Here is a 27,441-nt window from a genome sequence, read left to right as displayed (position 1 = left end):
TCTCCACTCACCTGACGAAGGAACAATGTGTCCCAAAAGCTTGTGGTGTTTACGATCAAATAAACCTGTTGGACCTTAACCTGGTGTTGTGAGACTTCTTACAACATTTACTACCCATCCCTATTTTCCTGTGAGCTGCCTTCTTGAACCACTGCAGTCCGTGAAGTGCAGGTACATCCACAGGGCTGTTAGGGAGGGAGTTTGAGGATTTTGACCCAGTGACAGTGAAGAAAGTGCGATATATTTCCAAGTCATGATGGTGAATGAGTTGGTGGGGAACCTCCAGGTGATGGTGTCCCAGGTGTTTTCTGCCCTTGTCCTTCTAGGTGGTAGTGCTTGTGTATTTGGAAAGTGCTGTCAAAGGAGACTTGGTGAGTTCCTGTGCTGTATCTTGTAGATGGTACACATGGCTGTCACTGTTCATCGGTGGTGGAGGTTTTGTGGAAGGCATAACAATCAAGCGAGCTGCTTTGTCCTCGATGGTGTCTAATTTCTTGAATGTTGTTGGAGATACATTCATCCAGGCAAGTGGAGTGTATTCCATCACAGTCCTGTCTTGCGCCTTGTAGATGGTGGACAGGCCTTGGGGGTCAGGACGTGAGTCAGTCGCCACAGGATTCCTAGCCTCTGACCTGCTTCTGTAGACAGAGTTTTTCTATGGCTCACCCAGTTCAGTGTCTGGTCAATGGTAATCCCCAGGATGTTGATAATGGGTGTTCTGTGATGGTTGTGCCATTGAATGTCGGGTCAATGGTTAGAGTGTCTTTTATTGGTGACGGTCATTGCCTGGCATTTGTGTCGCATGAATATTACTTGCCACTTGCCAGCTCAGATGTGGACATTGTTCAGGTCTTGCTGCATTCAGATAGGAACTGCTTGTGTATCTGAGGAATCCTGAATAGTGCTGAACATTGTGCAGTCATCAGTCAACATCCCCACCTCTGGCCTTATGATGCAAGGAAGGTCATTGTTGAAGCAGCTGAAGATGGTTAGGCCGAGGACACTATCCTGAGGAACTCCTGCAGTGATGTCCACGAGCTCAGATGACTGACCTCCAATCTGATTCCTATTGATTCCAGTTTTGCTGCGGCTCCCTGATTCCACACTGGGTGAAATGATGCCTTGATGTCAAGGGCAGTCACTCTCACCTCTCCCCTTCCGTGAAAAGGGATTCTTTTTAGATTAAATCTTGTTGTGACAACAGAAGGGCTTTAAGGTCAGCCCTCAATCTTCACTTTCCCCTGGAGTCCCGTTGAATATTTCACCATCTGGTGATGGTGAGAGAGCAGATGTTCCCCTCAGGAATTGTTCCCAAGGGACAGGATCAGGAGACACAGGAGGGAGGGATTGTTCCCAAGGGACAGGATCAGGAGACACAGGAGGGAGGGATTGTTCCCAAGGGACAGGATCAGGAGACACAGGAGGAAGGGATTGTTCCCAAGGGAAAGGATCTGGGGACACAGGAGGGAGGGATTATTCCCAAGGGACAGGATCAGCAGATACAGGACGGAGGGTTTGTTCCTGAATATTAGCAGGGTTTTTTGCAAGGTGACCACAAAGCATCATGAAGCCAATGTCACAGTTAAAGACATATCTTTATTTAAACCGACGATCGTTGTGAGATATCACCGAAGGGTCCCAGCTCCTCAGTGATTGAGCAGCCGGACCCCTCTGATGATAATATGACGATTACAGCTTGAAACAGAACCATTCCAAAGATATACAGGTTAGGTTGATTGGCATGCTAAAAATTGCCCCTCAATGTCTTGAGATGCATAGATTAGAGGGATAAGCAGGTAAAATATGTAGCCATATGGTATAGGGCCTGGATGGGTTTGTGGTCGGTGCAGATTCTATGGGCTGAAGGGCCTCTCTCTGCACTGTGGGGCCATATGATTCTATGACTCTATGATATATCTACCTTTCACTAGCTTAGCATCAATCATCTTCAGTATACATCAATCAGCAATATTACCTACCATATACCTCAGCCAATTGTCGAATATCATCTGAATAATGATATTTCATTAGCCCGTTTATTCCGGATGTCCTAGCTTTCTTGGCCAGATTAATTGACAACCTCAGATACTAATCCTAAAGATCAAAAGTGAACATTCTCACAGACAAAAAGGTTGCTGCTCGGTTAGATGGACACATGATGCTGCATCCAGACATACATCCAGCGAGACTAGATAGCGAATGATTCTATTCATTGGAGCTGCTCTCAGTGTTCCTCCATGGAAACTTTGTTGATAAAATCTGTTCAACCCAAGGTCTAAACTTTCCCTCGGAATATGGTTGTAATGACTTTTACCGTCATCCTTTGCGGAGAGCTGCTCTTTGACTGACACAAACAGGATTCCTTTTAAAATACGTTTATAAAATACATTTCAAAATATCAACATCTGTGTCTTTAATACCTCAATCACTTGTTGAATTACCTTCTTTATCTCATGTATATGTAAACTGTGGGGTTTTCCAACAAGGTGGGAATTAGTCTCAGGAAACCAATGTCACAGCATAAAGATAAAACTTTATTACAAAATCAGAGATCAATGGGAGACGTTATCTCGATGGTCACAGATATACAATACCCAGAATGCTCAGACCAGTTCTGACGTTATCAGTGAAAACAGTTAAACATTTTCTTAATCTGATTCTCCACCTTATGTTAGTTCAAAATTAATTTCATTTAATGTTAACATAAATCATTGCCAAATGCCTCACCTAGTACTTCCCAGCATGACGGTTTCTCATTCGTCCATTACAACCGGACATTACTCACTTCTTGGCTAAAGCTATTTCCCTGTTACCTGGATACAGTAGATGCTACCATAAGGGTCAAAGTGGAAGGTTGTTACCAGCTCACTGCCAAGCTGTATAGACATGTGTTGCTGCATCCAGGGTCATGTCTATTCTATGTCTGGGCTGTGAATTGACCTACACATTATGTTGCAAAACGTGTTCCCTCATCGGGATCTCCCAGATATGAGTTTGCGAACTAATGGGTTCCCAGGCCTTTGGCTCGAAACATTTTACCTTTCCCACCATGCCTTTCGGTACCGTGCATCGGCCAAAGTGTACAATCACAGTGAAATACTTGAAATACATTTAGAATATCAACTCGTATGTCTTGAAATCATAGTTGTTTTAATTCTCTTACTGCACTCACATGTGGGTAAGTTATCATTTAACGCCTTACTGTTGACCTGGATGAGGAAGTGGAGGGATGGGTAAGTAAGTTCGCCAACGATACGGAGGTTGGTGGTGTTGTGGAGAGTCTGGAGGGATGTCAGGAGTTGCAACGTGACATAGATAGGATGCAAGACTGGGCGGAGAAGTGGCAGATGGACTTCAACGCGGATAAATGTGTCGTGGTCCATTTTGGCAGGACCAATGGGATGAAGGAGTACAATATCAAGGGTAGGAGTCTTAGCTGTGTTGAAGAGCAGAAGGATCTTGGAGTCCGGGTCCATAGGACTCTTAAATCTGCCTCGCAGGTGGAGGATGTGGTCAAGAAGGCGTATGGTGTACTGGCCTTCATTAATCGAGGGATTGAGTTTAGGATTTGGGAGGTAATGCTGCAACTTTATAAGACCCTTGTCAGGCCCCACTTGGAGTACTGTGCGCAGTTCCTCTATCAGGTTGCCTCACTACAGGAAGGATGTGGAAGCTATTGAGAGGGTGCAGAGGAGATTTACAAGGATGTTGCCTGGATTGGGAGGCATGCCTTATGAAGATAGGTTGAGGGAGCTAGGTCTTTTCTCCCTGGAGAGACGAAGGTTGAGAGGCGACCCGATAGAGGTTTATAAAATGTTGAGAGGAATAGATAGGGTGGATTCTCGGAGGCTATTTCCCAGGGCTGAAATGGTCGCTATGAGAGGACACAGGTTTAAGGTGCTGGGAAGCAAGTACAGAGGAGATGTTCGGGGTAAGTTTTTCACTCAGAGGGTGGTGAGTGAGTGGAATTGGCTGCCATCAGTGGTGGTAGAGTCGAACTCACTGGGGTCTTTTAAAAGACTTCTGGATGAGTATGTGGGATTTAATGGGATTGGGAGTTACAGATAGTTCTATGGCTTGGTAGGTATGGATGTGATCGGCGCAACTTGTGGGCCGAAGGGCCTGTTTGTGCTGAAGTGTTCTATGTTCTATGTTCGCTCTGCCAGTGCTTGTACTCTCGCTAAAAATGAAGAGAAATGTGAAATATTTCTTTTGTCTCCCCGTGTGGCTTGGTCTCAGATTTTACTTCATATTGTTCTTGTGAAGCACGTTAATACAAGTTGTTGTATTATATTGGCAGTTGTGTGTGCAGTATGTGTGTGATGCCTCCCATGGTTGATGAGCTGGGAATCGTGTGTGTGTGTATGTTTGTGTATGTGTGTTGTGTGTGATGCCACCTGTTGTTGATGAGCTGGGAGTTGTGTATGTTTGTGATGCCTCCTACGATCAATGAGCTGGGAATTGTGTGTGAGTGTGTGTGTGTGTGTGTGTGTATGTGTGAGTGTGTGTGTGTGTGTGTGTGTGTGTGTGAGTGTGTGTGTGTGTGTGTGTGTGTGTGTGTGAGTGTGTGTGTGTGTGAGTGTGTACGTGTGTGTGTGATACCTCCTGTGGTTGATGAGGCAAATGCTTTAGGGGGTAAGGGAGGGGGTAAGATGGCACTGGAGTGGGTGAGGGTTTGGATGCATTGGGGCTTTGGTTGAGTTTGAGATTGGGGGATATTGTGAAGGACGGGTCAGGTCACGGGGTGGTTGGTGTTTTAGTGCTGCCAATCGAGTCAGGAGGATATTCAGGAGGGTGAGGGGGTCAGACAGAGTGCCCTGTGGAGGCAGGGGAAATGTTTCCGTTTTATACTTACCCGATGTAAGAACTGCTCTGAATCTTTCGAACTTTTCCTGGGTAACAACTCTGGGCAGTAAGTCAGAAACATCCGAATTCTCCAGATTTCAGTCTGAGACTCAGAGGGTTCCAGGCTCAGGGGAATTCCCCATATCGGTCTGGGATATGACCATCCGGAGATTGGAAGTTTTGGGTCAGGAGGTCAGACCAACTGAAGATGGAATAAAGAGGTGGACAATGAGAGTTTGAAAGGATCAAAGTGAGTCGGAGAGCTGGAGGGGTTTAGGGAGGGAATTCCAAAGCTTGGAATCCAGGCAGCTGAAGGCACGGCCACCAATGGTGGAGACATTACGATCAGGAATGATCAAGAGGCCAGGATTAGAGGAGCACAGATATCTCAGAGGGTTGTGGGGCTGGAGGAAATTCCAGAGATAGGGAGGATGTGGGAACATGGAGAGATTTGAAAAGAAGAATGAGAATTTTAAAATCAAGACATTGCTTGACCAGTGGCCAGTGTAGGTCAGTGAGGACAGGGGGTGATAGGGGAACGGCGGGACTTGGTGTGAGTTCAGACTGGGACAGCAGAGTTTGGGATGAGCTGATGTGTGCGGAGGGTGGAATGTGGGAAAGCAGCCAGGAGTGTACTGGGATAGTCACGTCTGGAGGAACGAAGGCATGGATGAGACTTTCAGCAGCAGATGGACTGAGAACAGCAGGTGGCTCTCATGGACAAGGTGAGCTCAGAGAAGCCATGAGGGGGGATCGGAGAGAAACTAGAGAAAGATGTGAGTTCAGGGCGAGGACAGCAGGGGCTGGGGCAGGGCGGTGGGGATGATGGAGGGAGTGGGGTGGCGTTGGGGAGAGAATTAGAGGAAGTTTGTCCTGACGGGCTAGTGGAAGGCACAGGCAGCAGATTGGATGGTCTCAATTTTAGAGACAAAGACCTCCGTGAGATCCTCACACTTGTTGCTGGAGGTGAAGGGGAACCAGACAGGGGAAAGGGGTTTAAAAATACAATCTGCAGTTGGGAAAAGAAGCCAGAGCTTATCTTCTCATTCCAGGATGATCCTGGAATAGTCAGCAGTTTTAGCAAATGAGATTAGGAGCTGGGAAATGTTTGAAGGGCTCCAGTTAGATCAGCCAGTGAATGGATAAACCAGTTGTCCACCAGATCTTTTCAGCTCTGTATCCCTGGGATGAAGTGAGTGGAGATGAGGCCAGAGTAGGGGGAATGGCCGGAGGGAGAGAGAATCATGGTTTTATTGGGGATTAGGATATCAAAGGTGGAGGTAAAGGGGAGCAAATCAGTCACTGCAGAAATGTTGTGGTGATCAGAGGGCCAGAGATGAGACAGTTGGGATTTGGAAAGTGTGGTTGTAAGTCAATGGACACAGCTGGAAGAGTTGGGTGAGGAGAAACAAAGGGGTTGCCTCCTTACAGAGCTGGTCTGACAAGAAACTGGCTTCAGGTACAATGAAATTTAAGATAGTCGGGATTTGGAAATTTGAATGTAAGTAAATTGGGGAATAGGTTTTTGCAGGGATGGATACAGAAGGGAGGAGGGTTGGGGTATGGAAGGGGGATGTGTCTGGGGATTGATAGAAGGAAGTGATGAGAGATGGTCTTATGTCTGGTTGAAACGATGGGAATAGTGGGACCACGTGAGATGGAAAGGTCAAGGGGAAGGTGGTGAATATGGGATGGAGAATTGTGATTGTGATGGTTTAATCCCAGCAACTTTCAGTTTCTTTTCTGTTTTCAATCTTGTCACTCAAGAGATTCCAGATCAAACTGATGATTTTCAAATGATTGATCATTGGATTTGAGTCCAATCTTCTGCTGATGTGTCATTGATTATGATGTGGAGATGCCAGCGTTGGACTGGGGTAAACACAGTAAGAAGTCTCACACCATCCAGTTAAAGTCCAACAGGTTCATTTAAAGACAAAATTGTAAATTGAGTTTGTATCTTTAAATGCCCTGTTTGTGAACAGAATTCCCACTCCCCTGATGAAGGGTCAGCGCTCCGAAAGCGAGTGGCTTGTGCTACCAAATAAACCTGTTGGACTTTAACCTGGTGTTGTGAGACTTCTTACTGTGTCATTGATTGACAGGCCAAGCAACCAATCAGGACAATCACTTGGTGAAATGCAGCCAATCAGCTGATGGGGAGGTGGGACATTTCCAAAGCACTCACCAGACATATACTGAATATTCTTAATGTTTATTACCTTTTACACATTGACATTGACAGAAAAAAGACTTGAATAAACAGCCCAGCCAGAGGAAGCTGGAGAAATTCACAGGGAGAATGGAGGTTTATTAAAACACTTGTGGAGATTTTCTCAATAACATGAGAATCCTGTCCCTTTAAACAGTGACTAAAGCTTCAATTGTAACTGCAGGGTGAGCAGGAAGGAGGTCTGGTTTACTGAAGCAGATACTTCAGAGGGTCACATTATTCCTGTACAGCTGACAGTCTTCAGCATCTTCGAGAGGTTTTACTTGTTATCACAAATCCACACTGTCCCCATCAAACACTCCCAGTAAAGGAACAGCATGGGGTTAATACAGAGTAAAGCTCCCTCTACAATATCCCAGCAATGTTCTTTAACCCCTGACCCTCAGAAGTGTCTCAGACTCAGTCCCGAGAAGGAAGAGAGTTGTAATTCAATGCTGACAGTGACCTTTGTCCTCCCAGCTCACCCCTGTTCTATTCCAAGTTGTGTCTCCTCTGTGGACTGTCTCTAACACTCTAGGCACATTCTGAACTCCTGACACTTTTGCTGAGGGGAGAGGAGAGGGTCATGTGGGTGAGGGCACAGGAGAAGCGAGCGTTGGACTCCCAGTCGGAGCCAGAGAGGGTCAGCAGGCTGCTGACGCTGTAGGTGTTGTCCGAAGCTCGCAGGTAGTTGCTGGTCTGAATCCCGTTGGAAATGGCTGCACCATCCTTCTTCCACTTCACCTCCACCTCATCGGGATAGAAGTGATCGGCAAGGCACACCAGGGTGGCAGTGCCCTTTGTCTTGACCTCCTCCGGGGAGGGGGGCAGCAGGGTCAGCGTGGGTTGTGAATTCTCACGGGCTGGAAGAGAAGAGAAGGAATTTTAATCACTGCCATTTTCAGGCTTTCAACATCCCGAATATTAACTGGGATCAAACCAGTGTCAATGTTTCAACGTTGCAGAATTCTGAAAATCCATTCCGAGGGAACTTTTTTAACCAGTACGGAACAATCCCAACAGGAGAAGGGGCAGTTTTAGCAGTTTTAGAGAATGAAACTGGGCATGTGGAAGGTGTATCAGTGAGAGAGCATTTGGGTAATAATGATCATAATAGATTTAGAGTAGCTGCGGAAAAGGAGAAAGATCGATCAAGAGTTAACATTTTAAATTGGGAAAAGGCCAATTTCACCAAACTGGAATTTGCTAAAATGAACCGGAAAAAGCAACTTGAAGGTAAATCAGTGTCATAGCAGTGGGAGGATATTCGAGCTGGAGACAGAGTTCAGGACATATCTGTTCATCAAAATATAGCGTGGGACATTGCAAAGAGAATAACTAAGGATTAAATAGGGCGAATTCGAGAGCAAAAAGGTAACTTGTGTGTGGAGAGAGAAGACATGTAGGTGGTTCTTAATGAATAATTTATATCAAATATCACAAGTGGGAGGGACAAAGTTGGCATTATAGTTCAGGAGGGGAGGGATTGTGAAATAATTAATGGGATAATGATAGTGAGCGAGGAGATATTAATGTGTTTATCATCTTTTAAAATGGAGAAATTCCCAGGGCCGGGTGAAATGTATCCCAGGATGCGAAGTGAAGCAAGGGAAGAAATAGCAGAGACTCTGACCATTATTTTCCAATCCTCTGTGGCTACAGATGTGGTGTGGGTGGACTGGAGGATGGATAATGCTTTTTAAAATTAAAAGCTGATGGAATCCATGGGAAAGTGGCACATTCAATTTCAAATTAGTTCAGTGTCTGAGTGTAAAGGTTTGATTTGTAGCTGGTTAAATCATTTTACAATGTTACTGAAACATTTGTAAAGAAGGTTACTACAAATTCAGCACTGAAATGGTTAATAGTGAGAGTATTTAAAGACACAGTGTCCCTTTAACAGAATGTTAACCAGTCAGGAAGCTGGAACTATTGCTCAGTCTGTCTGGGGGAAACAGGTTGAACATCAACAAACCTCAGATCACACACAGATCAGGAGAACTTTATCCCAGAACATTGGAGCAGACTTGGATCAACACACTTCACACAGGATTCCCATTGGCTGGTGTAGAAGCTTCCAGATTTCATTTCAAACCTTCCTGCCCAGCACTGGGCTGAGGTCAAGGGTGAGGTTAGAATTAGTCTCAGTGTCCAGGGGTCAGACGGGGTCACTGCTCCTAATGACCCCATGAACTCTGGAGGGTGCGAGTGTGTGGAGAATGGGTGAGAGTCAGGATCAGGAATCTCCAACCTCAAAGACAGAATTACATTTCTATAGCACCTGTCAGCACCTCAGAATGTCCCAAAGTGTTTTACAGCTCATTGTGCACAGCAGGATCCTGGGGAGTAGGCGGAGAAAGAACAGACTAGCAGGTTTGTAGTGATTTTGATTGAGGGATGAATATTGACCAGTTCACCGGGGTGAACTCCCCTGCTCTTCCAATAGTACCATGGGATCTTTTACACCCCCTGAGAGGGCAGATATCAGGTTGTCTCATCTGAAAGATGGGAGGCCTGTAGTTTAGAGGGGGGATGTGACAGGTGCTGGCCCTTTCCCCATAAGGATTTTGGAAGTGGATGGGGAAAGTGGGAGGTGAACTAGAGAAACATCTTTGTTGCTGCTGAAACTCTTGCTATCTGCTCAGTCACAACTAATAAACACACAGACGCATCAGACAAACATCAGTCTGTTTCTGTGGATTCTCTGCTGCTTTCAGTTCAATGAAGAGTGCAGGAGGACATGGCAGGAGCAACAACAGACATACTGAAAAATGAGGTGTTAACCTGGTGAAGCTACAACACAGAGACTGTGTGCCAAACAGCAGAAGCAGCAAGTGATAGACAGAGTTAAACCATCCCACAGCCAATGGATCAGATCTAAGCTCTGCAGTCCTGTCACATCCAGCCGTGAATGGTGGTGGACAATTAAACAACTCACTGGAGGAGGAGGCACCACAAATATCCCCATCCTCAATGATGGAGGAACCCAGCACATCAGTACAAAAGATAAGGCTGAAGCATTTGCAGCAACCTTCAGCCAGAAGTTCCGAGTGGATGGTCCATCTCGACCTCCTCCGGAGGTCCTGAAGACTTGTGCTCCAGAACTTCCCGTGTCCCTAGCCAAGCTGTTCCAGTACATCTACAACACTGGCATCAACCCAACATTGTGATAAATTACCCGGTTATGAACTGTGCACAAAAACAGGACAAATCCAATCCGCACAATAACCACCCCATCAGTCTACTCTCGATCATCAGCAATGTGATCTGAACATATCCAGAGTGATACCAAGCAGCACTTACTCAGCAATAATCTGCTCACTGACACTCAGTTTGTGTTCCTCCAGGATCACTCAGCTCCTGACCTCATTACAGCCTTGGTTCAAACATAGAGAAAAGAGCTGAACTCCAGAGGTGAGGTGAGAGAGACTGCCCTTAACATCAAGGCAGCATTTGAGCAAATGTGGCATCAAGGAGCCATCGCAAAACTGGAGCCAATGGGAATCAGGGGGAAACTCTCCGCTGGTTGGAGTTATACCCGGCACAAAGGATGATGGCTGTTGTTTGGGATTTAACTCTACAATCTATATTAATGAGCTGGATGAAGGGAATGAGAGGATTGTCGCTAAACTTGCTGATGATAAAATGAAAAGTAGAAATGCAAGTTGTGAGGAGGATAGAGAGTCTGAAAAGGAATAGAGATAGGTTCAGTGAGTGGGAAAACATTGACAGATGGAGGATAATGTGGGAAAATGTGAGGTTGTCCACTTTGGCAGGAGGATAGAGCAGAATACTGGTTAACTGGAGAGATTGTATCGAGTGATCTGGGTGCCTTTGCATCCAGGAACAGAAAAAAATTAGGAAGACGAATGGAATGTTGCTCTTCATTCCAATGAGGATGAGTATAAAAGGAGGGATGTTTTGCTAAAGCAGATTGGGAAAATCACACTTAGAATATTGTGGACACTTAGGGTCTCCTTACTTAAGGAAAGATATAGGAGAATTGGAAAGAGTTCAGAGATGGTTCACTCGGCTGATTCCACCGAGTAAGGGATTGTCTTATGAGGAAAGCTTGAGCAAGTTGGGCCGATACTCATTGGAGTAGAACTTATTCCACCACCTCAGCACCATCTTCACCAGGGCAATTAGGGATGGGTGATAAATGTTGGTCTGCATAGAATCACAGAAAATAGGAACAGGAATAGGCCATTTGGCCCTTTGAGCCTGTTCCACTATTCATCATGATCATGGCTGATCATCCAATCAGTAGTCAGATCCTGCCTTCCCCAACAAATTCTTTCATCCTATTCACCCCAAGAGCTAAATCGAACTCCTTCTTGAAAACGTACAATATTTTGGCTTCAACTGCTTTCTGTGATAGTGAATTCCACAGGTTTACCCCTCACTGGGTGAAGGAATTTCTCCTGACCTCAATCCTAAAAGGTTTACCCCATATTCTCAGACTATGATGCCTCAAACCGCACACTCCCAGCATTGGGAACATGCTTCCTGTATCGGCCTATCGAGTCTGCATCAACTCTTTCCCCATAACCCCATGTATTTACCTCACTATTCCCCCTAACCTGTTAGAATTTTATAAATCTCCATGAGTTGTTTCCTCATTCCTCTGAACTCCAATGAATATAAGTCTTAACCAACTCAATCTCTCCTCATACATCTGTCCCATTATAACAGGAATCAGTCTGGGATACCTTCTCTGCACTCCCTCTCGAGCAAAAATATCCTTCCTGAGATAGGGAGACCAAAACTGTGCACAATATTCCCAGTGCTGCTTCACCAAAGCCCTGAATAACTGCAGCAGGTCAGAATTATGAAGACATAGAGCAGATACGAAGGAACTTTTCTCCTTTTAGCAGTAGATTCAAAAACCAGGGAGCACAGATTTAATTTCAGAAACAGAAGATTTTGAGGGATTGGAGGAAAAACCTTTTCACCCAGAGGGTGTTGGGAATCTGGAACTCACTCCCTGAAAGGGTGGTGGAGGCAGGAACCCTCACACCATTTAAGAAGTATTTAGATGAGCATTTGAAATTCCAAAGCACACAAGGCTACGGATCAAGTGTTGGAAAATGGGTTTAGAATCGTTAGGAGTTTGATGGCCAGCAGAGACAGGATGGGCTGAAGGGCCTCTTTCTGTGCTGTAAATGTCTATGACACTCTGACTGAACCAAGATGGCCGAGAATGTAAAGTGACCAACTTCTGGAAAGTCTGCAGGTTAGATGGATTGGCCATGCTAAATTGCCCCGAGTGTGTTCTTTAGGTGGGTTAGCAATGGTAAATGCGCAGGGTTACAGGGAGCCTGGGTAAGAAGCTCTTTTGGAGAATCGGGTGAAAAGATTTCCCTCACGTCTCTCAAAATCTGCTGCCTCTGTGATTAAGGGGAAGAGTTTCCTCATATCTACCCTATCTCTGTCCCTCGTAATTCTGTCAATGGACTGAATAGCCTCCTCCTGCACTGTAGGGATTCAATGGCTAATAAAAAACTACATGGACTGTGTAAGGTTTCCACGGGTGAAGGGATCCATTTTAAATGGACCCTGTTGTGACCAATCGAGGGTGGGATTCCAGCTGATTACTCCTCACCCAGAGGAAAACAAAATTGGGATCCGGTTCAGGAAGTTAACAAATGAGGGAGCCTGTCTGAGGACTGGTCACAACATGTACACAGCAAGATCCCACACACAGCAGTGAAACAGTTAGCATTTTCAGTGATGTTGGATCCGGGATAAATATTGGATTGAACTCATCCCAAAGAGAAAGTAACAGAGAGTCTCCCCAAAAGCCTGGAACACTGAAGCCACTGGATTGTGAGCCCTGCTGTGGCTGTTTGTCATCAGAACTTCAGCAAGAGATAAGCAGGGAGTGGAGAGAGCAGAGTGAAAGCTGGGGCAGGTGGCACCTCGGTGTCTGACTGTGCTGCTGCTGTGATCAGTTATATCAGAGAGTGAGACAGAGAGTTCAACTTCACATCAAACTCTGCCTGTGTGTGTCAGACTGAGACTGACAGGAGTCTAGAGAGTGATTTCACTCCATGCTGCAGGAATGTGAACACAGTCTGCAAACGTCCAGATCTCCTCCACACGGTGGGTAAAAGCTGCTTACTTATATCTTGCTGCTTAAAGGGGGGAATGGAAGGAAAGAAATACAGCTGGACTCCCTGTTCTACACAGTGTTCTTCAATCTACCATTTCATTGACTGCAGCTTCCTCACTAACACCTTCAACTATTCAGTATTTGTGTTTGAGAAAGTTTCAGCATTGAAAGGGTTAATAACGGAGGATTGGGCTTTACTTACTCAGTCTGAGTTTGGTTCCTTTAGCGAACGTAAAGCACACTGACAGCTTCCAGTGGAGGAGCTGTACAAAAACCTCTGTCTCTGACTCACTCACTCACTCATCTTTCTCTCTCACTCTTTCTCTCTCACTCTTTCTCTCTCTCTGTTTCTCTCAATATCTCTGTGTTTTGTTGGGAGAGTTGAGAATTCTAATTTGAGATGATAAATCTTTCAGCTGCTCTTCATATGTGGACATGGAGAGTAAGAGGGAAACTCGAGGCCTTCAGCGAGCGGTGGACACCACAGGGACTGGAGTGTGTAGTGGACAGTGCAAATAATTTGTCCAGTAGCCTTTCTTGTGTTCATTAAATATTATATAAAACTGTGGGATGTGTCAGTACAGGAGGTGGTGCTGTGTGTCCATTATTATATATTATATAAAACTGTGGGATGTGTCAGTACAGGAGGTGGGACTGTGTGTCCATTATTATATATTATATAAAACTGTGGGATGTGTCAGTACGGGAGGTGGTGCTGTGTGTCCATTATTATATATTATATAAAACTGTGGGATGTGTCAGTACAGGAGGTGGGACTGTGTGTCCATTATTATATATTATATAAAACTGTGGGATGTGTCAGTACAGGAGGTGGTGCTGTGTGTCCATTATTATATATTATATAAAACTGTGGGATGTGTCAGTACAGGAGGTGGTGCTTTGTGTATTGGGGTTTTTGTAAGGCTCTGTATCAGTGTGTAGGGGGAGCTGTCATATTGCTGACAGTAATAATCAGCGACATCCTCATTCTGAACATTGCTGATTGTCAGGGTGAATCTTGTCCCAGATCCACTGCCGGTGAATCGGTCGGATACTCCTGTGAATCGATTTGTTGCACGATAGATCAGCAGAGCCGGTTTCTGTCCTTCTCGCTGTTGGTACCAACCCATGTAACTGCTAACAGATTGACTGGCCGTACAGGTGATGGTGGCGGTCTGGCCCAGGCTCTCTTCAATAGTTTGTGTGTTGTGTCCTTTTTCCCGAACTCTACCTCTGACCCTGAATCATTTGCTCAAACCTTTTACACAGGTAATAGTTAGTAACTTGTCTGGTTCAGTTTGTCTGGAGGGACTTTACAGTCCAATAAAGTGTTTTCATGTAAGGAACGGTGAGAGATCCTTTCAGAGTCTCACTGAGATTCAGAACCAGACTCTGGACGTAACAGGAATGAACGACTGGGGCAAGTATTGTGTGAAAACAACTATTTTATTGAATAATGATAAGAATATGATAATTGATAATACATATAAAAAGAATATATAAGAAAGATAATGTGTATGAAAAGGAAGAAAGATAACTTTATTGAAAGGAGAAAGTACTTTCTATCTATCTGAAGGATAGAAGACAGTCGGATGTTTGTTTAAACACAAACGATAGCCCCAATTTGGTTTGTTCCACGACAGCTTCCCCAGAATTGGTACACACGTGATCCTCACCTGGGTACACACATTCCCAAGTCGCTGAGTAACCCCATTGCGTTAACACTACTGTCAATCACTTAAGGTGCAGTATGGTGGCACAGTGGTTAGTACTGATGCCTCAGTGCTCGGGTCGTGGGTTCAATTCCCAGCTTTGGTCGCTGTCTGTGCGGAGTCTGTATGTTCTCCTCATGTCTGCATGGACTTCTTCCAGGTGGTCCAGTTTCTTCCCATGGTCTGAAAGATGTGCTGGTTGCGTGCATTGGCTGTGCTAAATTCTCTCTCAGTGCACCCGAACAGGCGCCAGAGTATGACGACTATGGGATTTTCACGGCAACTTCATCGCAGTATTAATAGTAAGTAGTCTCACAACATCAGGTTAAAGTCCAACAGGTTTACTTGATAGCACGAGCTTTCGGAGCACTATTCCATCATCAGGTAGCAAGTGTTTACTGAGGTGATTAAGGAAAGTAATGGGGTTTAGAAAAAATAACTTCGAAGTGGAGGGATAAGGAAATGGACATGTAAATGCCCAAAGCCAATTTCACAGGGTGGGTTCATCAAAGGGAAAGAATGATATATCCATAGCACAATGACTGGGGAAAAGGGGAGACAGACACAGACACAGCTAACATCAGCACACACTCAGCTCAGAAACAGTCTCCTGAAAAGAAGTAGCAGGTTTCACCTTCACTGAACACAAGTTTCCCGAATGCTGCCATATAATCTGTGTGTGATAATTATTCACTGGATTTAGCTCAGAGATACATAATATTGGATGTTGTTTTGCAACAAAGGGAAATCTCAATGTTCAGGAAACATAGGTGATTGAGAACAAAGGGGTAGCTTCATGTAATAGTGTGTGTGTCTAGCCCTCAGTTAATGCATATAGTTAAATGCATTGTCGTGTATTATAGAGTTTGTGTGTTTTGTTTTCTTTTTACATGAATGAATATTCTGTATTAATTGTTCACACAAAGACTGGACTATTTCTCCCTGGTTCACACACTTTTCTCACAGGATACCAAAGTGAAAATCTACACCACTAAGAACCAGTGTTCCATGTTCCCATTCTGAGCTTTGAGATCCTCTCACATTTAACATCAGTGTGGGTCTTGACACAAATTGCATCCATCAAACTTTTGGGTTTATATTTTGGGAAGAGACAAACACATTTTAAACTCTTCTTTCAGCACAGAAGCTTTCAGCATTTGGATTTGTGCCAATTGTTGTCAAACCTTCTAAAATAAACATTTCCTGTTGAGAACATTATCAGGACCCAAAGCTCAAATCTTTAAACTTTGTAAGAATTATAATTTCCACTATCAAAATTGAAACTCCCTCTTCCTGATGTGTGTGCCTTTGTATCCAGATTGAAAGTGCCACATATTTATCAACACGTATTCTTTATCTTAGATAACATCTTTGTGTCTCGAAGGTCACTTGCTGAAAGGTCAGATTCTCATTGAAGAGTGTGTCCATATCAGATCTCCTGTCCCCAAGTAGAAAATAACAGTGGTCCTGAAGGGGTTAAATCATTTTCCATAGAATCCCTATCGTGCAGAAGGAGTCCATTCGGCCCATCGAATCTACACCATCAACAATCCCATCCCAGGTCCTATCCCTACGTCCCCAGACATTTACCTCAATAATCTCTCTAACCTTCACATCCTGGGACACGAAGGGACAATTTAGCATGGCCAATCAACCTAACCCACACATCTTTGTTGATGGGAGGAATCCGGAGCACCCAAAGGAAACCCATGCAGACACGGAGAGAATGTGCAAACTTCACAGTGATCCAAACCGGGAATCGAACCAGGTCCCTGGAGCAGTGAGACAGCAGTGCTAACCACTGTGCCACCTGGTTCTAAACCATGATCATGCCGTGGGAATAAAAACCTTCAGGTCACTTCTCAGAGTCGTAACGTTGCTGCCAATCTTGTACCATTTGTGGTTCTCTGGAAATAAAAACACAAGGTGCATTCTGCTCGAGGGGGGAATGGATTCAGCAATCTGAAAGTTTAAGCTGTTGTTGCAAAGAGTTCACTCTGGGCCCGATTTTACCAATCAGAGCCGAAGGGCCAGATCCGGGCGTAATTCGGATCCGAGCCCGGAATCGTCTGTGCAGCGAGCCCATACGCTTCTTACCGGCTTCGATCCGATCTGTGCTGTGGGTGGGGCTTAGAACTGCCGGAACGATCGGAGGTCTGAACTGCACATGTGCAGTTAGAAAAAAACCTGAAACAGAGCGCCCGGGAGTGAAAGAGAAAAACAGCAGAGAGAGCAGGGGGGTGGGGGAGGATGTGGGGGAGGATGGACTTGGGAGAATCTTGCAAACTGAAAATAATGTAGCATCTTCTTTGTGCTGCCTAATTATCTATGGGAAAGGTAATGAAACTACAGTGTCCTAGTGAGCAATTAGTGACCTGTATGTCCCTGGAGCCATGAACCAGGTGCTCAAATGTTCAGTCATGTGGTGAACTTGGAAGAATTGTCCCCGTGGTGGAACTTGGTTGGAAATAAGATTCAAGGAGATTATTCAATCTGGGAAATCAACCATAGTGAAAAGAAGTTTGTATTGGCAACTCTTCTCTCACAATCCATGGCAGATGTGTCCCTACTTATGAATGGGATTTGCATGGACAACATTGGGTGCAGCTAATCTGCCTCTGGAGCAGCCTTGGATCCTTTCTTTCTTCTTTTCATCTGAACATTGCACAGAATTCGAGGAATTCCCTTTGGAAGATAATGTCAAAATTATAATGGCAGGAACTAAAAACCCGACAGTCAAAAATTTGGGAAAATATTTCAAAATATGGATGGGGGGATATATATTTTGAAATATTTTCCCAAAGACTGTCAGATTGGAAGATTGAAACGTAACCAACAGAGGAAGTGAAAGAAGCAGCGGAATATTTGTCACTGAGACGGGAACAATTATCTGAACAACATTAAACTTTCAGGCTCAAAACTAATAAAAACACTAGCAGTGGAGGGGGTGGGAGGAATCTTGGAGACTGACACCGACACGAACAATCTAAACGGCTGAAACTCCCATTTCCTCAGTCCCTGCCTGTCACTGCTCAGGAACCCCCCGAGGGGAACCCTCTCGGTCTGTCACTCTCTCTCTCTCTCTCTCTCGCTCCCTCTCTCTTTGCTTCTGTCTTTCTCTCCTCTCTCTCATTCTCCCTCCTGGATGGAAGCTTTAACGATTTGCAGCAAATTAATTCATTTTCATCTTTCTAATTATTTGAAAAATTCACTGAGTGACATTTTGAGTCCCCAGTTTAAATTTTTCCCTCTCACTCACGACACCTGACACCAGGAAACGGTCAATACCGTTTTACTGTACCAGTTCGAGCAGCTGGATGTTTGTTACTGAGACGGGAGGAAATGGTGAACCGTGTTCACTACCTCCAATCTCCCAGCACAGAAGGCACAGTGGGATACAGTCAGGAGGGAGTTATCCTGGGAATCCTCAACAACATTCCAGGCTCCATGTAGTCTCTCGGTACCGTGTCAAACACGGACAAGGAAACCTCCTCTGGTTCCCACATACCGTCCCCCCCTCAGCTGATGAATCAGTTCTCCTCCATGTTGAACACCACTTGGAGGAAGCACTGAGGGTGGTAAGGACACAGAATGTACTCTGGGTGGGGAATTCAATGTCCATCACCAAGAGTTACTCGTTGAAACTATGGGAATAGTGGGACCACGTGAGATGGTGAGGTCAAGGGGGAGGTGGTGAATATGGGATGGAGAATTGTGATTGTGATGGTTTAATCCCAGCAACTTTCAGTTTCTTTCCTGTTTTCAATCTTGTCACTCAAGAGATTCCAGATCAAACTGATCATTTTCAAATGATTGATCATTGGATTTGAATCCAATCTTCTGCTGATGTGTCATTGATTGACAGTCCAAGCAGCCAATCAGGACAATCACTTGGTGAAATGCAGCCAATCAGCTGATGGGGAGGTGGGACATTTCCAAAGCACTCACCAGACATATACTGAATATTCTTAATGTTTATTACCTTTTACACATTGACATTGACAGAAAAAAGACTTGAATAAACAGCCCAGCCAGAGGAAGCTGGAGAAATTCACAGGGAGAATGGAGGTTTATTAAAACACTTGTGGAGATTTTCTCAATAACATGAGAATCCTGTCCCTTTAAACAGTGACGAAAGCTTCAATTGTAACTGCAGGGTGAGCAGGAAGGAGGTCTGGTTTACTGAAGCAGATACTTCAGAGGGTCACATTATTTCTGTACAGCTGACAGTCTTCAGCATCTTCGAGAGGTTTTACTTGTTATCACAAATCCACACTGTCCCCATCAAACACTCCAAGGACAGGAACAGCACGGGTTAGATACAGAATAAAGCTCCCTCTACGGTATTCCAATAATGTTCTTTAACCCCTGACCCTCAGAAGTGTCTCAGACTCAGTCCCAGGAAGGAAGAGAGTTGTAATTCAATGCTGACAATGACCTTTGCCCTCCCAGCTCACCCCTGTTCTATTCCAAGTTGTGTCTCCTCTGTGGACTGTCTCTAACACTCTAGGCACATTCTGAACTCCTGACACTCTTGCTGAGGGGAGAGGAGAGGCTCACGTGGGTGAGGGCACAGGAGAAGCGAGCGTTGGACTCCCAGTCGGAGCCAGAGAGGGTAAGCAGGCTGCTGACGCTGTAGGTGTTGTCCGAAGCTCGCAGGTAGTTGCTGGTCTGAACCCCGTTGGAAATGGCTGCACCATCCTTCTTCCACTTCACCTCCACCTCATCGGGATAGAAGTGATCGGCAAGGCACACCAGGGTGGCAGTGCCCTTGGTCTTGACCTCCTCCGGGGAGGGGGGCAGCAGGGTCAGCGTGGGTTGTGAATTCTCACGGGCTGGAAGAGAAGAGAAGGAATTTTAATCACTGCCATTTTCAGGCTTTCGACATCCCGAATATTAACTGGGATCAAATCAGTGTCAATGTTTCAATGTTGCAGAATTCTGAAAATCCATTCCAGGGGAACTTTTTTAACCCATACGGAACAATCCCAACAAGGGAAGGGGCAGTTTTAGCAGTTTTGGCGGTGTAACAAATTGACCCTAAATTAGTTTTCCCTCAATGTGGAATGCCAAAAGCATAGACAAGGGTCATGGGTAGAGGGGGGACTCATAATGTTAAAATGGCGGCACGGGCTCGTTGGCCGAAGGGCCTGTTTCCTGGACTGTTTTGTTCTTTGTTTTAGAGAATGAAACTCGGCCTCTGAAAGATGTATCAGTGGGAGAGCATTTGGGTAATAGTGATCATAATACAGTTAGATTTAGAGTAGCTATGGAAAAGGGGAAAGATCGATCAAGGGGAAACGTTTTAAATTGGGAAAAGGCCAATTTCACTAAACCGGAATTTGCCAAAATGAACCGGAAACAGCAACTTGAAGGTAAATCAGTGTCAGAGCAGTGGGAGGATATTCGAGCTGGAGACAGAGTTCAGGACATATCTGTTCATCAAGCAATAGCGTGGGACATTGCAAAGAGAATAACTAAGGATTAAATAGGGCGAATTAGAGAGCAAAAAGGTAACTTGTGTGTGGAGGGGGGAGACACAGAGATAGTTCTGAATGAATAATTTACATCAAATATCACAAGTGGGAGGGACAAAGTTGACATTGTAGTTCAGGAGGGGAGGGATTGTGAAATAATTAATGGGATAACGATAGTGAGCGAGGAGATATTAATGTGTTTATCATCTTTTAAAATGGAGAAATTCCCAGGCCCGGGTGAAATGTATCCCAGGATGCGAAGGGAAAAAAAGGAAGAAATAGCAGAGATTCTGACTATTATTTCCCAATCCTCTCTGGCTACAGGAGTGGTGTGGGTGGACTGGAGGACGGATAACTCTATACCATTGTTTAAAATTAAAAGCTGGTGGGATCCAAGAGAAAATGGCATGTTGGATTTCAAACTAGTTCAGTATCCGGGGGTAAAGGTTTGATTTGAAGCTGGTTAAATCATTTTACAATGTTACTGAAACATTTGTAAAGAAGGTTACTAGAAATTCAGCACTGAAATGGTTAATAGTGAGAGTATTTAAAGACACAGTGTCCCTTTAACAGATTGTTAACCAGTCAGGAAGCTGGAACTATTGCTCAGTATGTCTGGGGGAAACAGGTTGAGCATCAACAAACCTCAGATCACACACAGATCAGGACAACTTTATCCCAGAACATTGGAGCAGACTTGGATCAACACACTTCACGCAGGATTCCCATTGGCCGGTGTCGAAGCTTCTAGATTTCATTTCAAACCTTACGGCCCGGCACTGGGCTGAGGTCAAGGGTGAGGCTAGAATTAGTCTCAGTGTCCAGGGATCAGACAGGGTCACTGCTCCGAATGACCCCATGAACTCTGGAGGGTGCGAGTGTGTGGACAATGGGAGAGAGTCAGAATCAGGAATCTCCAACCTCAAAGACGAAATTACATTTCTATAGCACCTGTCAGCACCTCAGAATGTCCCAATGTGTTTTACAGCTCATTGTGCACAGCAAGATCCCAGGGGGCAGACTGAGAAAGAACAGATAAGCAGATTTGTAGTGATGTTGATTGAGGGATGAATATTGACCAGTTCACCGGGGTGAACTCCCCTGCTCTTCTTCCAATAGTACCATGGGATCTTTTACACCCCCTGAGAGGGCAGATATCAGATTGTCTCATCTGAAAGATGGGAGGCCTGTAGTTTAGAGGGGGGATATGACAGGTGCTGGCCCTTTCCCTGTAAGGATTTTGGAAGTGGATGGGGAAAGTGGGAGGTGAACTAGAGAAACATCTTTGTTGCTGCTGAAACTCTTGCTATCTGCTCAGTCACAACTAATAAACACACAGACACATCAGACAAACATCAGTCTGTTTCTGTGGATTCTCTGCTGCTTTCAGTTCAATGAAGAGTGCAGGAGGACATGGCAGGAGCAACAACAGACAGACTGAAAAATGAGGTGTTAACCTGGTGAAGCTACAACACAGAGACTGTGTACCAAACAGCAGAAGCAGCAAGTGATAGACAGAGTTAAACCATCCCACGACCAATGGATCAGATCTAAGCTCTGCAGTCCTGTCACATCCAGCCGTGAATGGTGGTGGACAATTAAACAACTCACTGGAGGAGGAGGCACCACAAATATCCCCATCCTCAATGATGGAGGAACCCAGAACATCAGTACAAAAGATAAGGCTGAAGCATTTGCAGCAATCTTCAGCCAGAAGTTCCGAGTGGATGGTCCATCTCGACCTCCTCCGGAGGTCCTGAAGACTTGTGCTCCAGAACTTCCCGTGTCCCTAGCCAAGCTGTTCCAGTACATCTACAACACTGGCATCAACCCAACATTGTGATAAATTACCCGGTTATGAACTGTGCACAAAAACAGGACAAATCCATCCGCACAATAACCTCCCCATCAGTCTACTCTCGATCATCAGCAATGTGATCTGAACATATCCAGAGTGATACCAAGCAGCACTTACTCAGCAATAATCTGCTCACTGACACTCAGTTTGTGTTCCTCCAGGGTCACTCAGCTCCTGACCTCATTACAGCCTTGGTTCAAACATAGAGAAAAGAGCTGAACTCCAGAGGTGAGGTGAGAGAGACTGCCCTTAACATCAAGGCAGCATTTGAGCAAATGTGGCATCAAGGAGCCCTCGCAAAACTGGAGCCAATGGGAATTGGGGGAAAACTCTCCGCTGGTTGGAGTTATACCCGGCACAAAGGAAGATGGTTGTTGTTTGGGGTTTAACTCTACAGTCTATATTAATGAGCTGGATGAAGGGAATGAGAGGATTGTCACTAAATTTGCTGATGATAAAATGAAAAGAAGGAATGCAAGTTGTGAGGAGGATACGGAGTCTGAAAAGGAATAGAGATAGGTTCAGTGGGTGAGAAAACATTGACAGATGGAGAATAATACATGAAAATGTGAGGTTGTCCACTTGGGCAGGAGGACAGAGCAGAATACTAGTAAACTGGAGAGATTCTATCGAGTGATCTGGGTGTCTTTGCATCCAGGAACAGAAAAAAATTAGGAAGACGAATGGAATGTTGCTCTTTATTCCAATGAGGATGAGTTTCAAAGGAGAGATGTTTTGCTACAGCACATTGGGAAAATCACACTTAGAATATTGTGGACACTTAGGGTCTCCTTACTTAAGGAAAGATATAGGAGAATTGGAAAGAGTTCAGAGATGGTTCACTAGGCTGATTCCACCGAGTAAGGGATTGTCTTATGAGGAAAGCTTGAGCAAGTTGGGCCGATACTCATTGGAGTAGAACTTATTCCACCACCTCAGCACCATCTTCACCAGGGCAATTAGGGATGGGTGATAAATGCTGGTCTGCATAGAATCACAGAAAATAGGAACAGGAATAGGCCATTTGGCCCTTTGAGCCTGTTCCACTCTTCATCATGATCATGGCTGATCATCCAATCAGGAGCCAGATCCTGTCTTCCTCACCAAATTCTTTCATCCTATTCACCCCAAAAGCTAAATCTCACTCCTTCTTGAAAATGTACAATATTTTGCCCTCAACTGCTTTCTGTGATAGTGAATTCCACAGGTTTACCCCTCACTGGGTGAAGGAATTCCTCCTCACCTCAGTCCTAAAAGGTTTCCCCCATATTCTCAGACTATGATCCCTCAAACTGGACGCTCCCAGCATTGGGAACATGCTTCCTGTATCTATCCTGACGAGTCCTGTTGGAATTTTATAGGTTTTTATGTGATCCCCCCTCATTCTTCTGACCTGCAGTGGGGGCAGCACGGTGACACAGTGGCTAGCACTGCTGCCTCACAGTGCCAGGGACCCAGGTTCAATTGCCAGCTTGGGTCACTGTCTGTGTGGAGTTTGCAAATTCTCCCCGTGTTTGCGTAGGTTTCCTCCAGGTGCTCCGGTTTCCTCCCACAGTCCAAAAGGTGTGCAGGTTAGGCCAAGCTAAATTCTCCCTCAGAATACCCGAAGAGGCTCCAGAATGTGGCCACGCAGGGATTTTCTCCGTGACTTCATTGCAGTGTGAATGTAAGCCTATTTATGACTAATAAAGAAACTTTTAAAAATATATAATCTTAACCAACTCAATCTCCCCTCCTACATCAATCCCATTCTCGTAGAAATCATTCCAGTAAACATTTGCTGCACTCCCTCTCTCCCAAAAATATCCTTCCTCAGATAAGGAGAGCAAAACCGTACACATTATTCCCAGTGTGGTCTCACCAAGGCCCTGTATAACTGCAGAAAGACAGAATTACGAGGGACAGAGATAGGGTAGATATGAGGAAACTTTTCCCCTTAATCACAGAGGCAGCAGATTTTGAAGGACGTGAGAGTCGATGGAATATCACACCTGAAAGGTGTCAGGGACTTCTTCAAACAGAAAATAGAAACTTTAATCTCCTGTGGTTATGGAGACAATGGAGACTGATTGTCACATCTCAGCAGAATCCAAAACCCATCTCCTGTTGAGTTATATCCCAGAATGTGGAAATGGTCTGAGTTCAAAGTAAACTGATTCTGGGTGAAAGACATGTTTGTTTGTTACATTTCAGGAAACAACAGGGAAATGGGTTAAAATTCCAACTGTATCCCTGAGCTGTGTGTACTGGTGCTGGGGTGACAGAATGTGAGTTGAGACATTTTTCGGGGTGCACCAGTTTCCTCCCCCATTCCAAAGCTCTGCAGGTTAGATGGATTGGCCATGCTAAATTACCCCGAGTGTGTTCTTTAGGTGGGTTAGCAATGGTAAATGCGCCATTTACCCAGGGAGCCTGGGTAAGAAGCTCTTTTGGAGAATCGGGTGAAAAGATTTCCCTCACGTCTCTCAAAATCTGCTGCCTCTGTGATTAAGGGGAAAAGTTTCCTCATATCTACCCTATCTCTGTCTCTCATAATTCTGTCAATGGACTGAATAGCCTCCTCCTGCACTGTAGGGATTCAATGGCTAATAAAAAACTACATGGACTGTGTAAGGTTTCCACGGGTGAAGGGATCCATTTGAAATGAACCCTGTTGTGACCAATCGAGGGCGGGATTCCAGCTGATTACTCCTCACCCAGAGGAAAACAAAATTGGGATCCGGTTCAAGAAGTTAACAAATGAGGGACCCTGTCTGAGGACTGGTCACAACATGTACACAGCAAGATCCCACACACAGCAATGAGAACAATCAGCATTTTCAGTGATGTTGGATCCGGGATAAATATTGGATTGAACTCATTCCAAAGAGAAAGTAACAGAGAGTCTCCCCAAAAGCCTGGAACACTGAAGCCACTGGATTGTGAGCCCTGCTGTGGCTGTTTGTCATCAGAACTTCAGCAAGAGATAAGCAGGGAGTGGAGAGAGCAGAGTGAAAGCTGGGGCAGGTGGCACCTCGGTGTCTGACTGTGCTGCTGCTGTGATCAGTTATATCAGAGAGTGAGACAGAGAGTTCAACTTCACATCAAACTCTGCCTGTGTGTGTCACACTGAGACTGACAGGAGTCTAGAGAGTGATTTCACTCCATGCTGCAGGAATGTGAACACAGTCTGCAAACGTCCAGATCTCCTCCACACGGTGGGTAAAAGCTGCTTACTTATATCTTGCTGCTTAAAGGGGGGAATGGAAGGAAAGAAATACAGCTGGACTCCCTGTTCTACACAGTGTTCTTCAATCTACCATTTCATTGACTGCAGCTTCCTCACTAACACCTTCAACTCTTCAGTATTTGTGTTTGAGAAAGTTTCAGCATTGAAAGGGTTAATAACGGAGGATTGGGCTTTACTTACTCAGTCTGAGTTTGGTTCCTTTAGCGAACGTAAAGCACACTGACAGCTTCCAGTGGAGGAGCTGTACAAAAACCTCTGTCTCTGACTCAGTCACTCACTCATCTTTTTCTCTCACTCTTTCTCTCTCTCTGTTTCTCTCAATATCTCTGTGTTTTGTTGGGAGAGTTGAGAATTTTAATTTGAGATGATAAATCTTTCAGCTGCTCTTCATATGTGGACATGGAGAGTAAGAGTGAAACTCGAGGCCTTCAGCGAGTCGTGGACACCACAGGGACTGGAGTGTGTAGTGGACAGTGCAAATAATTTGTTCAGTTGCCTTTGTGTTTATTAAATATTATATAAAACTGTGGGATGTGTCAGTACAGGAGGTGGGACTGTGTGTCCATTATTATATATTATATAAAACTGTGGGATGTGTCAGTACAGGAGGTGGTGCTGTGTGTCCATTATTATATATTATATAAAACTGTGGGATGTGTCAGTACAGGAGGTGGGATTGTGTGTCCATTATTATATATTATATAAAACTGTGGGATGTGTCAGTACAGGAGGTGGGACTGTGTGTCCATTATTATATATTATATAAAACTGTGGGATGTGTCAGTACAGGAGGTGGGACAGTGTGTCCATTATTATATATTATATAAAACTGTGGGATGTGTCAGTACAGGAGGTGGGACTGTGTGTCCATTATTATATATTATATAAAACTGTGGGATGTGTCAGTACAGGAGGTGGGACTGTGTGTCCATTATTATATATTATATAAAACTGTGGGATGTGTCAGTACAGGAGGTGGGGCTGTGTGTCCATTATTATATATTATATAAAACTGTGGGATGTGTCAGTACAGGAGGTGGTGCTGTGTGTATTGGGGTTTTTGTAAGGCTCTGTATCACTGTGTAGGGAGAGCTGCTATATTGCTGACAGTAATAATCAGCGACATCCTCATTCTGAACATTGCTGATTGTCAGGGTGAATCTTGTCCCAGATCCACTGCCGGTGAATCGGTCGGATACTCCTGTGAATCGATTTGTTGCATCGTAGATCAGCAGAGCCGGTTTCTGTCCTTCTCGCTGTTGGTACCAACCCATGTAGTTATTGCTAACAGATTGACTGGCCGTACAGGTGATGGTGGCGGTCTGGCCCAGGCTCACTGACAGCACCGGGGGAGTCTGGGTCAAGATGATTTCTCCATTGATACCTGAGGGGTAATAGAGAAACAGAGTGAAGTAAGAACTGTCACAGAAATAGGCTGTACAATGAGATATTATTGGAGACACTGACTGTTCCTCTCCTTTCAGCATTTTCCCTTCAATCACAAGTCAGGAGAATTGGATTGAAATGGAGAGCAGGGAAATATTCAAGGTGGAAGGAGAGAGATTTGTACCTGCGATGCAGAATGCCAGAGGCCAGAGCAGCTGGATGGCTGAAATCATGGTGTGTGCTCGTGTCCCTGTGCCTGGTTACTGATAAACTCTCCCTTCACTGGGCTCTGCTTTATAAAGCTGCAGCTTGTGAGAGTCTCACTGCCTGTTCCTCAGTTTGTAAATGGTCTGACCCAGAGAAACCACGTCAGCACATTTCACTTCCTCTTCTTCTCTCTCCCTCTCTCAGTCTCTGTCTCTCAGCATCAGTCTCTCAATCCCCGTCCCTCAGTCTCTGTATCTCATTCTCACGATATCTCTCCCTCACTCGCCGTCTCTCTCTCTCTCAGTATTTGTCCCTCAGTCTCATTCTCAGTCTTCCTCTCTCAATATCTGTCCCTCAGTCTCTGTCTCCCTCACTCTATTGATATCACTCCCTCAATTGT

At 44.9% G+C, this 27,441-nt stretch overlaps 1 protein-coding gene and 1 gene segment (V, D, J or C); both read right to left on the bottom strand.

Moving 5' to 3' along the window:
* Positions 1–7,591: 7,591 nt before the first annotated feature.
* LOC145348602 (immunoglobulin kappa light chain-like) lies at positions 7,592–14,886 on the bottom strand. Its single transcript, XM_080196781.1, has 4 exons — positions 14,849–14,886; positions 14,118–14,411; positions 13,375–13,418; positions 7,592–7,920 (listed from the first exon to the last, which is right to left on the bottom strand). The coding sequence occupies exons 1-4, from the start codon at positions 14,884–14,886 to the stop codon at positions 7,592–7,594; spliced, it is 705 nt and encodes a 234-aa protein (XP_080052907.1).
* Positions 14,887–18,971: 4,085 nt separating this feature from the next.
* LOC145348456 (Ig kappa chain V region Mem5-like) lies at positions 18,972–27,067 on the bottom strand. The segment is given in 4 exon segments: positions 18,972–19,719; positions 25,629–25,664; positions 26,527–26,832; positions 27,019–27,067. Coding segments are annotated over 4 exon segments (720 nt in total).
* Positions 27,068–27,441: the final 374 nt, after the last annotated feature.

Source organism: Carcharhinus amblyrhynchos, chromosome 9 (assembly GCF_965287045.1).
Source record: "Carcharhinus amblyrhynchos chromosome 9, sCarAmb.v2.hapA, whole genome shotgun sequence".
NCBI lineage: Eukaryota > Metazoa > Chordata > Chondrichthyes > Carcharhiniformes > Carcharhinidae > Carcharhinus > Carcharhinus amblyrhynchos.
The sequence above is the reverse complement of the archived record's forward strand: the minus strand, read 5'-3'. Positions and strand labels throughout refer to the sequence as shown.